Source organism: Achroia grisella, unplaced genomic scaffold (genome assembly GCF_030625045.1).
Source record: "Achroia grisella isolate CSIRO2021 unplaced genomic scaffold, CSIRO_AGI_Agris_v1 utg26060, whole genome shotgun sequence".
Classification (NCBI taxonomy): Eukaryota; Metazoa; Arthropoda; class Insecta; order Lepidoptera; family Pyralidae; genus Achroia; species Achroia grisella.
The window spans coordinates 14,439-30,042 of record NW_026712749.1 but is presented as its reverse complement, the minus strand read 5'-3'; the positions used below and the strand labels follow the sequence as shown (position 1 = coordinate 30,042).

Genomic DNA, 15,604 nt, shown 5'->3' with positions numbered 1-15,604 from the left:
TACATAGGCACGGACAGACAGCGACAGCGACTTTGTTTTATACTATGTAATAATGTGAAAGTAAGGATGTTTGTTACGCTTTCAGGCAAAACTACTACTGAACCGATCATCATGAAATTTTGTACACATGTTCTTGGATGTATTAGATATATTAAAAAAAAATATATATTTAATGAAATCAATGCGAGCGAAACCGCGGGTAAAATCTAAGAAAATAATAGCATGTACTTGAATATAAAATATCGAATCGACTGTAACATTGAGAGAAGTACAGTGTTACCTTCGATTATACCTGTGAAAACATTAGTGTGTGCTTGAAACACTGATGATTTATTAGGAACTAAACAGTAAGGTCATATCTAGACACGCGGCAGCGTGTCAAAGCCGAGTTCAAGTAAGAGAACTGGCGAGCAGCACCGTGTGTAGTATTACACGAACCATTTGGAGCCACTTTTGACCCCCTCATAACTCAAAAACTCTTTCAAATAAACCTGTCAAATTTGGTTCATATATTGAGACTTGCGAGATAAATATGTGTTCCAAATTTCATAAACATATCTTAAACGGTTATTATATTTAGATATTAACGTCCAAATATCGTAATTTTTATCACTGATCGACTGTAGATCAAAATTATAACCCACTTCCAGATGACCTAGGATGTTCAAATTTGGCATGCAGATAGGTATTTAGGTGAATATACTATAGCCTTCGCAAGTTCTAAACCTATTACTTGTCGGTTCCTATTTTATTATTAGTAGTAACTAGCCATCGAAAGTAATAATTGGTATATGAGAACTAGCCAAGTCAGATCTTAGGCTACAATATATTATCCTAAGTTATAAGAAGAAATGATTTTTATATTGTTATAAATATATTTCAGGACAGACCATTGAACTTGGCACTCATTTAGATTTCACCTTTTTTGTCGTAGAAGTCAACAATCAAGGCATATATCATAATATTGAACTCGGCTATTATTTCACATTTATGTTTTTGATGGGATCGCACTTTACTAAACGATTACTTTAATGACGAGCGAGCATGGCAATAGTTGTTCATGCACGGGATTTTCACTTAATGTTAAACATAGACACCTATATAAGTACTAATAAATAATAACAATTTATGCCAGTAATTTTTTGACAATTGTAATCTTAATTTTTTATTGTTTCGCAAAAGTACAACTTTTTCTTTTTAACTTATAATTTTATATATAGAAAACACCCAAGTAGATAAAATTATACTCATGAATACAAATGTTTGTGTCGTACAAGGAATCAAACTCCCGACCATCGGAAATAAAGCGATGTGCTAAACCGGTAGACCGAGGCCTAATTAAATTCAAAACTATATATGGCTGGCTTTTAAAACTTCACCGGACGATAGGGGCGAGTGCAGATGGCACTCCAAATCCGCGGAAGGTCTTATAGACCGGCTGAAGGACAATTTCCGCCTGACGGGTACAGAGGGCACCGCTAGTTGTTCGCACCTCAGCTCGGGCTGTCGTCATTACGATCCCCCTTTAAATTGGACGTAAGCGTCGCCTATATACATGAGTAGCATTACGGATATGACGTCACCATGTGACGACTGAGAAACCACACATGCGCTGTCATTCAAAACAAATAAGATGTTATCCATTTAACCTAATTTCAAGTAACTTGCTTTGTAAGCTGTGTTTCTGCACCTACATATAGAGAGCGGTCAGAGTTCTGCGTTCTAGTGACCGTTGACCACCCAGGAGTTCCAACGCACATTTTTCCGTATTTTCAAACTCAGACATCGCGGCGTTCCGACGTTCCCTGTCTTGGCGGGAAAAGAACTCTTGGAACGCGAAGTTCCGCTTTGACCGCCGCGGTCAGACTGCCCGCTCTGTGCGTTGTTATAGGTTCGGTACATTCTAATAAACGGCGAACACGGAACTCGGAACTGGGAACTCCTGCTCTCAGTGTGCGTGGGCTCTTAAATGCCAATGAAATTAAAGTTTTTTTTATCTCAGGACAATTCACACAATCTAGTCCCAAGCTATACAGATCTTGTGTTATAGGCATATATTACATACATAGAAAATACCCAGACATAAACAATCATACTTACGATTATAAATGATTGCACCATGCGAGGAATCAAACCAGCGACCATTGGAAGTAGAGCTGATTAATTGAAAGCTAGTTAGCTAAGTGTATGAATAAAAAAATAAAGGACATACAAATGTATTTACATTTTTTTTATTACAAATGGGTTTACACTTGGTCTTACCTCATCTGATGGTAAATGATGGCAAGACCTAGGATGTACAACGCTTACCCAGAAGAAATCTATTAACCATAGACTTGACACGCACAACGGCCCGAGTGAGAGGCCAATTGCGGAAAATGGAGTCCAACCTACCTACATCATAGACTTGATAAATCCGGGGTTGTATTTCTCCGGGAATACGGAAGCTGGATGTGTTCCACTCTTTGGCAGTGTGTATCAGAAAGGATCAGCGAGAATGTGCGGACATTCCACGACGTACGGATGAAGTTCTAATGTTCATCGTAAAGTGTAGTTCGGTGGTAAAAAGTGGAAGGCAAATTATGCAGGTCGGCCTGACGCCAAAGTGCATCTATAAAACCCCGACAAACTGGCCACTTTTGTCTAGGCTCTAGTGTCTGAAGTCTATTTTATTAAAGTGTCATCCCTAATTAACCTCAAAGATCGGCGCTCAACAGAGAAAACGAACATTAATCAAATACTCCAATAGACTACTGCTAGTGAGTAACAACATATGCCTGATAACTAGGGCCTTCATAGGACACTGCAAATTAAACAAAAACTGCAAACTGAAGAGGAAACGCCACTACATATCCTAAGTGGTTGTAGCCCACTCATGCATAAACGAAATATCTCCTTTGGAAAGTTTACACTCTTTCCCGAGGAGATAAAAACCATCGCTCCTAAGAATATCCTTAATTCTTGTCCCTGACGGGTCTAGGTAGCGAACTCTGAAAAAGGGCGAGCACAATAGATCTATGTAAGTCGCAGTGCTACTGGTGCTACAGGCACCTGACAATAGCCCAAACAACATAATAAAAAAAACAGAGTCCAGGTTAGCCAGCTGATATTTGGCAGATCCATCCCACAAATGGCTACAATACATACATATAATAAAAGTAAATCTGTGCTAAATCGTAGCGGTCGTCATTAATAAAATTACCGAGTACTTAAGTATTATTTGTTTTTTGAATTATCCTATCAATCCCTATTTACATCAATCACAATAATAATCTCAATCATATTGTTTGAAATTGGTCGATTAGAGTCATTGTATATTATGGTCATGTTATGTGAGTCTGTTGCATCACAGTCAGTGTGGAGGATGGTGCGCGAGATGATCATGTACTGCTCACCGTTTCTACATTGGCTCCTACTTCTCGGGTTGATTTTGCCAGCATCAGTTGCTGAGCCTATTGTAAGTTACCAAGTTACCTGTTTATTGCTCTACAAATAAATAAATTTGCATTTAGTTAAATTAAAATGAAGTTATTCCTTAAATAAGTGAATAAATAATTATTTATATTATAAACTAGCTGTACCCGAGACTTCGCCCGCGTGGAATTTAACTATAATTTTCTAAAATAAAAGTAGCCTAAGTTATTCCTTATTACATCAGTTACCTGCCAAAAAAAGTCAAATCGGTCTAGCCAATTCAGAGATAATCCGGTACAGACAGACAGATAAAAATTGTAAAAAATGTTCTTCTGGTGTGTGTACCGTATTTATATTCATATGCATGTAGTAAAATACGGTAATTTCATTATTACAAACAGATACTCCAATTTTATTTATATGTATAGATAATGTTGAACGGACTAGTTACGTTATATATACTAAATAGGTATTTACTTAGAAATAGTTATTTAGAACAACATTTTGTGATTCATCACAAGAAAAAAGAGCAACACACAAGTTTCTTGCTCATTCTTCTTGTGATGAGTTAGCAATCCAAATGAGTGGTAGAATAAAAAAAATATGAATATTCAAAAGTTATTATATTAAGTTTCTTTCTAGTAGGTACCAATAAGAACAGTGAAAAATTTACAGTTAGTTTTATAATAAACTAGCTACTTGCCCCGGCTACGCACGGATGTACATGTATTTGATAGAGATATTGAGTGGATTACATATATAGTAGTAAATATAATTTACTTCGCTCCGATTGCAGTTGCACGTTGCATACAAACTGTTACTTAGCAACAATAACTTAATGTGATGGATTGTACTTTTTCTACTTCAATCAATGTGCCTAATATATATTAACCTTCCTCTTGAATCAATTAAATTTTAAATATTTAAGCATACATAAGGACGGACAGACAGCGACAGCGACTTTGTTTTATACTATGTAATGATGATGCTGCCAGTTTTGAAGTCTCGACCTTTGTGATTCCCGACTTATTGGTACAGCAAAATCTGATGTTTTAGTACCATGACGGTGAATACCACCCGCTGGCAGCCGTGTCGGAACTGACCTCGCGGCTGGCATCTCACAGCCAGCACCTGCAGCCAGTACAGGAGGCTCGGCTGCCGCTGCCAACCCCTCAGGACTTGGAGACCATCAAGAAGGTCGCGCAGATACTCGTCATGTTAGGAGAACAGGTAACACGGGACATCCTATGTGGTCAGTCCCCTCATAAACGAAATATCTCCTTTGGAAAGTATACACTCTATCCTGAGGAGATAAAAACCATAGCTCCTAAGAATATCCTTCAATTCTTGTCCCTGACGGGTCTAGGTAGCGTACTTTGAAAAAGGCCGAGCACAATAGATCTATACAAGTCGCAGTACTACAGGTCTTAGCACCTGACAATAGCCCAAAACCCCAAAAAAAACAGGGGACATCTAAGTTACGATAATAGGGGAATGGGGACTAGTGACCCTAAATTCATGCACCATGTTAGGCGACCACCAAGTAACCCCCGGAAACTATCTAATAGAGCAAAAGCCCATGACGACCAGACATACGTCTCACGTAAACGAGAAAGTTCTTGTATGTGTGTCCCCAACACAGGTAAGAACGATCCTCACACATGAAACCTGGTGGTTCGTCGTGGTTCCTTTGGCAGGCAACAGGTAACAAAGATGCATAAAATTTCATCTCACATTTATTAACTTACTAACTGCACCCGCGACTTCGTCCGCATGGAATTTTACTTCATTTTTCTAAAATAAAAATAGCCTAAGTTACTCCTTATTTCATCAGCTGCCTACCAGAAAAAGTCCCGTCAAAATCGGTCCATTCATTTCAGAGATTAGCCGAAACAAACAGACAAGACAAAAATTGCAAAAAATGTTATTTTGATGTATGTACCGTATTTATATTCATATGCATGTAGTAAAAAAAGATTATTTCAATATTACAAGTAGACACTCCAATTTTATTTATATGTATAGATAGAAAACACCCAGATTCAAACAATCATACTCATGAATACAAAATATTTGTGCCGTGCGAGGAATCGAACCCGCGACCATCGGAAGTGAGGCGGTGTGCTAAACCTCTACACCACCGAGGCCGTCCATGATAAAAACACATGAACCAAAAATTAAAAAACCTTGTCGATTGTACCTAAAATATTATGAAACCTGTAATATGACAAATGAAGGGCAGAGGTTTGATTTCCCGGTCAGGCAAGTTGGACTGGTTGTCAGAATTAAAATAGAGTTTACAGTTTATATTTATCACAAAATGCGTTCAATTAATTAAAAAAACTTGTTTACATTCTGATCAAGATTTTTATTTTTAACATACATCTATTTATATAAAGTAACTAACTTTTACCCGCGGATTCGCTCACATAACTTAATTACTGGCTGCTAGTTGGCGCTGAAGTAGCAAAATGTTGATTATTGTATTTATTTTGTTTTTATATATTTTTTTAATAAAAAGTATCCTATGTTCATACTAACATCTCCAAGAAGATGTGTACAAAATTTCATGATGATCGGTTCAGTAGTTTTTGCTTGAAACATCCATACTTTCACATCTATACATAAAAATAAAATTGGAGTGTCTGTTTGTAAAATATTATGTTATCTGTTTGTAATATTGAAATAACCGTTTTTACAGCATGCATATGAATATAAATACGGTACATACACCAAAATAACATTTTTTACAATTTTCGTCTGTCTGTCTGTTTGTTCCGGCTAATCTCTGAAATGGCTGGACTGCTTTTGACGGGACATTTTTTGGCACGTAGCTGATATAACTTAGGCTACTTTTATCTTAGAAAATAAAGTTAAATTCGCGGACGACGTCGTAGGAACAGCAAGTAATCCATAAAAAAAATGTTGTCAGGTGATTCCAGCTATCATTGGTGAAAAGCCGTCATCCAATAACAACGACGTCAGCGAGGACTCTGTTAACGAGAGCTCTCAGTAGACCAGCTACCACAAGAGTAACAGCGTGAGAAACGTTTATTTTAAAGAAAAGTTTATTTTATAAATTTTATTATTTTAAAGTTTAATCAGTAATAAAATTTGTTCAAAGTTCTCTGTAAAGAACCTCATTTTTTGTGACACTAAACAGCCTGCTATGTATATAATAACTAGCCAACCACCCCGACTTCTCACAGGTGTACATGTATTATACATATAAACTTTCCTCATGAATCACTCTATCTATTAAAAAAACCGCTTCAAAATCCGTTGTGTAGTTTTAAAGATTTAAGCATACATAGGGACAGACAGCGACAGCGACTTTGTTTTATACTATGTAATGACACAGAATCATCCACACCGGGCAATTTCGTCTCAAGCTAAACAAAGCATGTAAACTAGATAACTGATAGACAACAATATAATTTTTTAATACATACATAATATACATAGAAAACACCCAGATCAATAATAATAATAAATAACCCTGGACAATTAACACAGCGCCATCTAGTCCCACGGTAAGCAGAGCGTGTATTATGGGTACTAGACAACTGATATAAATAAATAAATAACCTTGGACAATTAACACAGCGCCATCTAGTCCCACGGTAAGCAGAGCTTGTATTATGGGTACTAGACAACTGATATAAATAAATAAATAAGCTTGTACAATTAACACAGCGCCATCTAGTCCTACGGTAAGCAGAGCTTGTGTTATGGGTACTAGACAACTGATATAAATAAATAAATAACCCTGGACAATTAACACAGCGCCATCTAGTGCCACGGTAAGCAGAGCTTGTGTTATGGGTACTAGACAACTGATATAAATAAATAAATAACCTTGGACAATTAACACAGGGCCATCTAGTCCCACGGTAAGCAGAGCTTGTGTTATGGGTACTAGACAACTGATATAAATAAATAAATAACCCTGGACAATTAACACAGCGCCATCTAGTCCCACGGTAAGCAGAGCTTGTGTTATGGGTACTAGACAACAGATATAAATAAATAAATTACCCTGGACAATTAACACAGCGCCATCTAGTCCCACGGTAAGCAGAGCTTGTGTTATGGGTACTAGACAACTGATATAAATAAATAAATTACCCTGGACAATTAACACAGCGCCATCTAGTCCCACGGTAAGCAGAGCTTGTGTTATGGATACTAGACAACTGATATAAATAAATAAATAAGCTTGTACAATTAACACAGCGCCATCTAGTCCCACGGTAAGCAGAGCTTGTATTATGGGTACTAGACAACTGATATAAATAAATAAATAACCCTGGACAATTAACACAGCGCCATCTAGTCCCACGGTAAGCAGAGCTTGTGTTATGGATACTAGACAACTGATATAAATAAATAAATAACCCTGGACAATTCACGCAGCGCCATCTAGTCTCACGGTAAGCAGAACGTGTGTTATGGGTACTAGACAACTGATATAAATAAATAAATAACCCTGGACAATTAACACAGCGCCATCTAGTCCCACGGTAAGCAGAGCGTGTGTTATGGGTACTAGACAACTGATATAAATACATAGTTTTTTTTTGTAAATACATACATAATATACATAGAATACACCCAGATCGATGCAAATGATCATACATAATGCATCGATGGTGTACCAGATATGTGGTCAGTGAATGTAGGCTCATGACCCCATTACTAGCAATATACCATGTCAGGTTGACCTCCACGCGGTTCCCCCTGGAAGCCATCGTGAATTTGTCACGATGGGCTAACTAACCTGACCTCATGTTCATCTTATCATCCTCCACTGGTGCCCCGCCAGCGTAAACCGTTAGCGCAGGCGGGAGCACCATTATCATCCATAAAAAATACATACATAAAATATACATGGAAAACAACTAGATGTATACAAATAATTATATTCAAAGATACAAACGTCTGCATCGTGCCAGGAATCGAACTCGCGATGCCGTCAAACGACTGCCGGTCAAGACTGCGAAGAATAAAAATGGCCTATTAAGGCCTGTGACACATTTCAATTGTCTATTTAGATATTTAATGTATGTAACACAAACGATGTAGAGGCCATCTTTGTATTTAAATAACTAGTGTAATAAGGATTATTCAAATTCCTTATCCGCATTCTGTTCGATGTATCATTCATTATAATTTGGGTATAAATATATCCCATCAAAAACATAAATGTGAAATGATAGCCGAGTTCAATATTATAATATATGCCTAGACTTCTACGACAAAAGAGGTGAGATCTAAATGGGTGCCAAGTTCAATGGTCTGTCCTGAAATGTATTTATAACAATATAAAATATCATTTCTTCTTATAATTTAGGATAATATATTGTAGCCTACGGTCTGACGTGGCTAGTTCTCATATACCAATTATTACTTTCGATGGCTAGTTACTACTAATAATAAAATAGGAACCGACAAGTAACAGGTTTAGAACTTGCGAAGGCTACAGTATATTTTTTCATATATCTATGGAATTTGGAACACATATTTATTTCGAAAGTCTCAATATATGAACCAGATTTGACAGGTTTATGTGAAAGAGTTTTTGAGTTATGAGGGGATTAAAAGTGGCTCTAAATGGTTCGTGTAAAAAGTAAAACTACACACGGTGCTGCTCGCCAGTTCTCTTACTTGAACTCGGCTTTGACACGCTCCCGCGTGTCTAGATATACAACTAGCTGTGCCCGCGACTTCGTCCCCTCCGATCGATCCGCCGTCCAATTCAAACGGGGATCGATATTACGACGGCTTGAGCCAAACGAACCCCTAGTGATGCCCTCAGACTAAAATCGTATCCGTTCGGTAGTTGGCCTTCAGCCGCTCCATAAGTTCTTCCTTGGTTTGAAGTGCCATCTGCACTCGCCCCCTATCGTCCGGTGAAGCTGTAAAGGCCAGCTGCGGTTAACAGCATTAGAGTAGTCCGGGAAAAATAATCTGACTTCGTCCGCGTGGAATGACCTTGAACAGATAAAGAAAAAATATTCAACAATAATAGTCTAAATTAATATTTTATTTTGTTTTAAATTCAAATTCAAAAATCATTTATTCATGCAGGACATTTTAGCCGCTTATGAATGTCAAACTTTTTACATTATAATTTTAATTTTTTCGCTACCGTTCAGTTCAGTTTTTTTATTAATATTGTTTATTATATTCTATATATGTTGGTCTTTAAGGTATATGTAATCTGGGCCAATACTCTACAATAATAATATTAAGCTGCCTGAAAGAAATAAATAAAAATATTATAAATTAACCCAAAACGTCACAAAAAGTTTCACCGCTCTAGCTTCAGGAATGTCGAATTTCCAGAGTAACCTTCATCTCCTATTTTATTTTACACCCTTAAGGGTAACATTTTTACAAACATCAAATGTCATATTTATTTATTAACAACCAAATAACAAGTTTCAAGCTTCTAGCTTGGTTGGAAGATTATTGTCAGTAATGTGGACTGTTGATCCTATTGCTAGGTAAGTACCATGTCAGGTGACCTCCACGCGGTTCCTCCTGGAAACCATTATGATAAATTCCAGGTGAATTTGTCACGATGGATACCTGGCCTGACTCGTCTCATCCTCCACTGGTGCCCCGCCAGCGTGAACCGTTAGCGCAGGCGGGTGCACCATTCCAGTATGATCTATTCCAAAAACCTAGCTTTACTGTCATACAAATTTTCATCTTCCCTTACAATCCCTTTCTCTTATTAAAAAGTAACCCTGTGTTGTTTCTTAGGGTCTGGACTGTCGGTAGATACAAAATTTTATTAAAATCTATTCAGTAGTGGCGTGAAGCATGATAGATGAGCTAGACAGTTACTTTCTCATTTATAAATAGTAAGGATTAATTATAAGCTATTATCTAGGGTTCTATTACTTGTATTATTAATAATTAAGACTACTATATATCTATACATATAAATAAAATTGGACTGTCTGTTTGTAATATTGAAATAATGGTTTTTTACTACATGCATATGAATATAAATACGGTACATACACCAGAAATATCCGTTTTTTACTATACAGAATAACAATTTTTACAATTTTTGTCTGTCTGTTTGTTCCGGCTAATCTCTGAAATGGCTGGACCGATTTTAACGCGACTTTTTTTGGCAGGTAGCTAATGTAATAGGGAGTAACTTAGGCTACTTTTATTTTAGACAAATAAAGTTAAATTCTACGCGGACGAAGTCGCGGGAACAGCTCGTTATAAATATATCAGATAAATATAATAAACATATTTATTTTATATATTTATAATATAGAGTCTATTTTATTATAATAATTATAATAAACTGCCAGAATCTGCACTAAATCTGACAGAGAGGCAATTCAAATCTTATATTAAACAATTTTTGTGTAAGAAAGCCTATTACAGGATAGGCGAATTCAAAGACGACAACATATCAAGTAAATAATTAGTTTATTAGCATACAACGTTATAATTTGTTTATCTCATTGCTTTCTTGATTCAATTATTTTAGAAATATGAAAGCGTAGCGGGTTTTGTATTGATTGCCGCATGAATTCTTATGTAAAATGTGAATACTATAATTATCAGATGGCAATTGTAAGTAGCTTTGACGTGGTCTGGTGTTTTGAGTACTAAAATGTCCAGACTTATGGTGGCGTGGTGGGCCGGGTCATTGTGCTCCCTAAAATATGGTCGAGCGCAGTGATGGCTGGCTCATCCGTCATACTCGTGAACGGGTGCTGCTTGTAGGGACTAGTCTGCTCAAATCACTATGACTGATTTCCTCTTATCAATTGTTTAACCAGTTGGTTATATATTCAATATTTTTTCAATTTGAGTATTTAATTGAATTAGTGCTAATTGGTGGTTTGTATTCACACACGTACAGTAATAATAAAATTATTTAAAAGAGCAACACGCAAGTTTCTTGCTCGTTCTTCTTGTGATGAGACAGCTTTCCGAATGAGCGGTAGATAAAAAAAATGTATTGACTATTCAAAAGTGCTTCAATGTAAATTTATTTGAATAAATGATTTTCTATTCTATTCTATTACAATATTAACACACATTTATCAGAAATGTCGAGGATTTACTACAAAGTAGCGACATCTGTTATTGAGCAGACAAACTTAATTATAAAAGTATAGAGTATCGTACTGTACTGTAGCGAGTTACGTGAATAGTCGATAGATGGCTCTAATAGTACAATTATTGACTTATTTACGGACATAATCTTTATATATAAAAATTACATGTACATGGACTTCTAAATTACTGAACCGATTGCAAATTAATTTGCATATCAAAAGTGACGCCACGGAATGTTCGAGAAGTGAAGAAATATATATAAAGCTAAAAAAAAACAATATCGATCTTCCATGCGAGACGTTCCAAATTTGAAATTTATAATTTTATTTTTTAAAGTATTATATGGCTATATGCGATCGTAAACAGTAATAATATATTTATATCTGTTTGCTAACATGCTTTTGCCTTATTCTTCATAATTAGTAATGAAAAAAAATGTTGGTTAAGGCCCAAAAATGAATATAATTTCTTCCCCAGTGACTGAAATATTGAAGTCTTCAGTATAAAACGACGTGTCTTCCCCGACGCATCAGGTAATGCCACCAGCGGATGGTAACATGGTACAAGAGTTCAGCGACGATCACCATCGTTATATTGACCAGGACCACCCAGCGGCAGGCCACACTCACTGCAAAGTTACATTTTTTTATATTCTACGACCTCGGTGGATTTGCGGTTTAGCACACCGCCTTACATCCGATGGTCGCGGGTTCGATTCCTCGCACGGCACAGAAATTTGTATTCATGAGTACGATTGTCTGGGTGTTTTCTGTGTATACATAGATATTTGTGTATTTACAAAAAAATATATATTTATGTATTTGTATCAGTTATCTAGTACCCATAACACAAGCTTAATCTAGCTTAACGTAGGACTAGATGGCGCTGTGTGAATTGTCCAAAGATTATTATTATGATACTACGATTGTGGCAAACTAGCATACGGCCTATCTGATGGTAAATACCGTAGCCTACACCTGAGACAATGCCTACACCTGCCGACCCTTAACACTCTCAGCGGCAGACCCAAACGGCCTTATTACAAAAAGATAAACCTGGTTTAGCACTAGTAATGAACCATTCACCAATGTATTCCTTATTACAAAATGAAGTTTATCTCTAAATCGTGATTCGTCTATGGTCTAAAGTTAGACCTGCTATGCCCCTAGTTTAACAGTGGTCTAAATGCAAAAAGTCAAACTCCATTTTAAAAATACTATTGCAAGTTGTAGTTTTTGGAAAAATATTTTAACTAAATTAAAAATATATTAACTAAAAATATTTAAAGCAAATTTTACGACAATAAAAATATATAAAAGACGTTATTTGTTATTTTTTCACTCATTTGACTTTGAAATAGTCACCATTCGAACGATCCAATAAAAATATCTCGCCGTTCCTTTTCTCCGTATAGGACTCCTACTTGTAATTTAAAACTGATTTTCAGCCTAATAGTACATTAATAAATATTATATATTAATGAAATAGTTATAATGAAGACATAGATAAATAGAAATAAATTTATTTTTAGTTTATACATTTTTATTTGAAGTAATATTATTTTTATCTTTTCATATTTCTGGTAAAACGGAACGTAATTGTACGCTGACAGACATATGTGACTGATTTCTGTATGGAATACATAATGAACGATTTAACTGTAGTACTAAGTAGTCCTCTGTTAAATCTGGATTCGTAATAATGTTAGGTTTATTCCAAGTATTAATTTTAGGAATGGTTTAAACCTCGACCATTTAGACCACGTTTCGTCCGAGTTTTAACAGATTTTTTGTAATAAGACCGTAAGTGACCGTTAAAAAAAACACAAATTTTTGTAAAGTCACCGATTCCCAGACCATTTACCTACATCGCAAAAATGCGACAGAACAGTGCTATTATTCGTGTAATAGATATATAGAGAACGTGTTACTAAAGGACACACGAGTATATCTTGATCCTGTATGACATTGACTTCCCTTATAATTTGACGAGCCTCATTAATAAGCCGGAAACTCTTGCTTCTTATGATGCCCTGGCTAAAAGTATTATTTATAAGTTAAAACAGATTAACAATACATAAGTGTACACTACATACAAGCGAAAACTTTTTATGATTAAAATTTAAATTTGAGTAATAAATCTATTATATACTTTAATATAATATTTTATGTATAATATATGTGTAATTATGAAAGTATGTATAATATAATATATATTCCTACAATGAAAACTTCTGTTAAAAACTTCCCCTGTATCAAATCGCAGCGGGAGCCAAAGATTTAAAATAAATCAAAATATATACGTTAAAAAAAACGGTGAAACAAATAAAAGGAGAAAAAAAAAGAACACACGACGCGTTTATTAAGTAGAAAGATGTGTATACTTTTGAATACAGTGTTCCAGACACTGTGTGACAGAAAGATACATATCGCGCCTAAAGTGTTAAGAAACCTTAATATACCCTTCTTGAAAATATATACTTTCCCATCTGTTACCCCAATTAGGGGAATAATATCTAGTTGTCACCCAGGGGGCGAAATTCGAACATAATTAATTTAACACTGTAATATTATGTTATCTATGATAATGACACAGATAACATAATCTATACATATAAATAAAATTGGAGTGTCTGTTTGTAATATAGAAATAACCGTTTTTTACTACTTGCATAAGAATATAAATACGGCACGTACACCAAAATAACATCTTTTAAAATTTTTGTATGTCTGTCTGTTTGTTCCGGCTAATCTCTGAAATGGCTGGACCGATTTTGACGGGACTTATATTGGCATGTAGCTGATGTAATAAGGAGTAACTTAGGCTACTTTCCTTTTAGAAAAAATATTTTATTTTAGCAAAATAAATTTAAATTCCACGCGGACGAAGTCGCGGGTACAGCTAGTATTACATATGATACTGACCAAAAACCTCGACCCACTCGGTGTTGGCTTCCAACTCGAGCAGCGGCTGGTAGTAACCATTGTAGTAGAACCGTAGTACTGAAGAATTTGTCAGCGTCGTTCCCCGTCTGTTACAAACAATATATGTATATATAAAATTCTCATTATTTCATTAAATTATTTATTCATTCATTCATCCACCGTCTGACACAAGTAATATATTAATTATGTGTGTATAAAATTCTCATTATTTCAATTTCATTCATTCATGTAGGATGTCCTTTTGCCACTTATGAACGTATTTTTTATGTCATATTTTTTTTCCCTACAGTCTAATAATAACATAACAAAAATATATCTGTTACCTTTCTTGCCAGTTCTCCTCAAAGAAGTAGATATCCGTACTGAACATTACGTATAATAATAAAAAAATTACAGGCATATGCTGCCAAAAGTACTTTAAGAATATATAAATTCAAGTTTGTACGTTAATTTTTTTTTGTCCTGTATGAAAATATCTTACGGAAGGCGGTTGAGGAACATTTTCTTCTTTAAACTATACTCAAACGGTGCTTGATAAACATCTGCACTGTACTCCAGCCTGCTGCAGTCCGGCACACAGTGTGAGCACTGCTGCGAGTCCTGGCGTTCCTCGCTCAAACTGGCGTCCATTCCATCCCCTGGGTAGTAATACTGAAACTTTTCTGAAACAGGCCAAATTGTATCATAAATATATCCAAAAATAGAACATCTATTTAATAAGCAACACAAGTTTCTTGCTCATTCTTCTTGTGATGAGTCTGCGTTCCGAGTGAGTGGTAGAATAAAAAAAATTATGACTGTACAACAGTACTGTACAGTACTGTTGGTACAGTATTATAATTAATATGATGTTACATCTGGAAGTAATCCTAAGCCTTAACTACATCAATCAGAACATATACATTTATTCGGACAGTCAATCTGCTCTACTAGCACTTAACTCGTACGAAATCCGTTCTAAACTTATTAGAAACTGTATCCTGCTACTAAATGAAGTAGGAAGCAGAAATAATATTGTACTGAGATGGGTCCCCGGGCATTCAAATATCGAAGCAATGAAAATGCCGATCATCTGGCACAGTTAGGGGCAAAAACCGTCCAACTAGGCTCGTCCCAGCCAGTCAGTCTTGTAGAATAGAGTAGAA

At 35.7% G+C, this 15,604-nt stretch overlaps 1 protein-coding gene across 1 annotated transcript; it reads left to right on the top strand.

Moving 5' to 3' along the window:
- Positions 1–3,325: 3,325 nt before the first annotated feature.
- LOC131842873 (uncharacterized) lies at positions 3,326–6,430 on the top strand. The gene is made up of 3 exons (XM_059191440.1): positions 3,326–3,457; positions 4,471–4,644; positions 6,347–6,430. The coding sequence occupies exons 1-3, from the start codon at positions 3,326–3,328 to the stop codon at positions 6,428–6,430; spliced, it is 390 nt and encodes a 129-aa protein (XP_059047423.1).
- The last annotated feature ends 9,174 nt before the right edge of the window (positions 6,431–15,604 follow it).

Coding starts and splice junctions, on each gene's coding strand:
- LOC131842873 (XM_059191440.1), top strand. CDS start 3,326: ATGTTATGTGAGTCTGTTGCATCACAGTCAGTGTGGAGGATGGTGCGC. Junction 3,458..4,470: donor CATCAGTTGCTGAGCCTATT/GTAAGTTACCAA, acceptor CTGATGTTTTAG/TACCATGACGGTGAATACCA. Junction 4,645..6,346: donor TCGTCATGTTAGGAGAACAG/GTAACACGGGAC, acceptor AAATGTTGTCAG/GTGATTCCAGCTATCATTGG.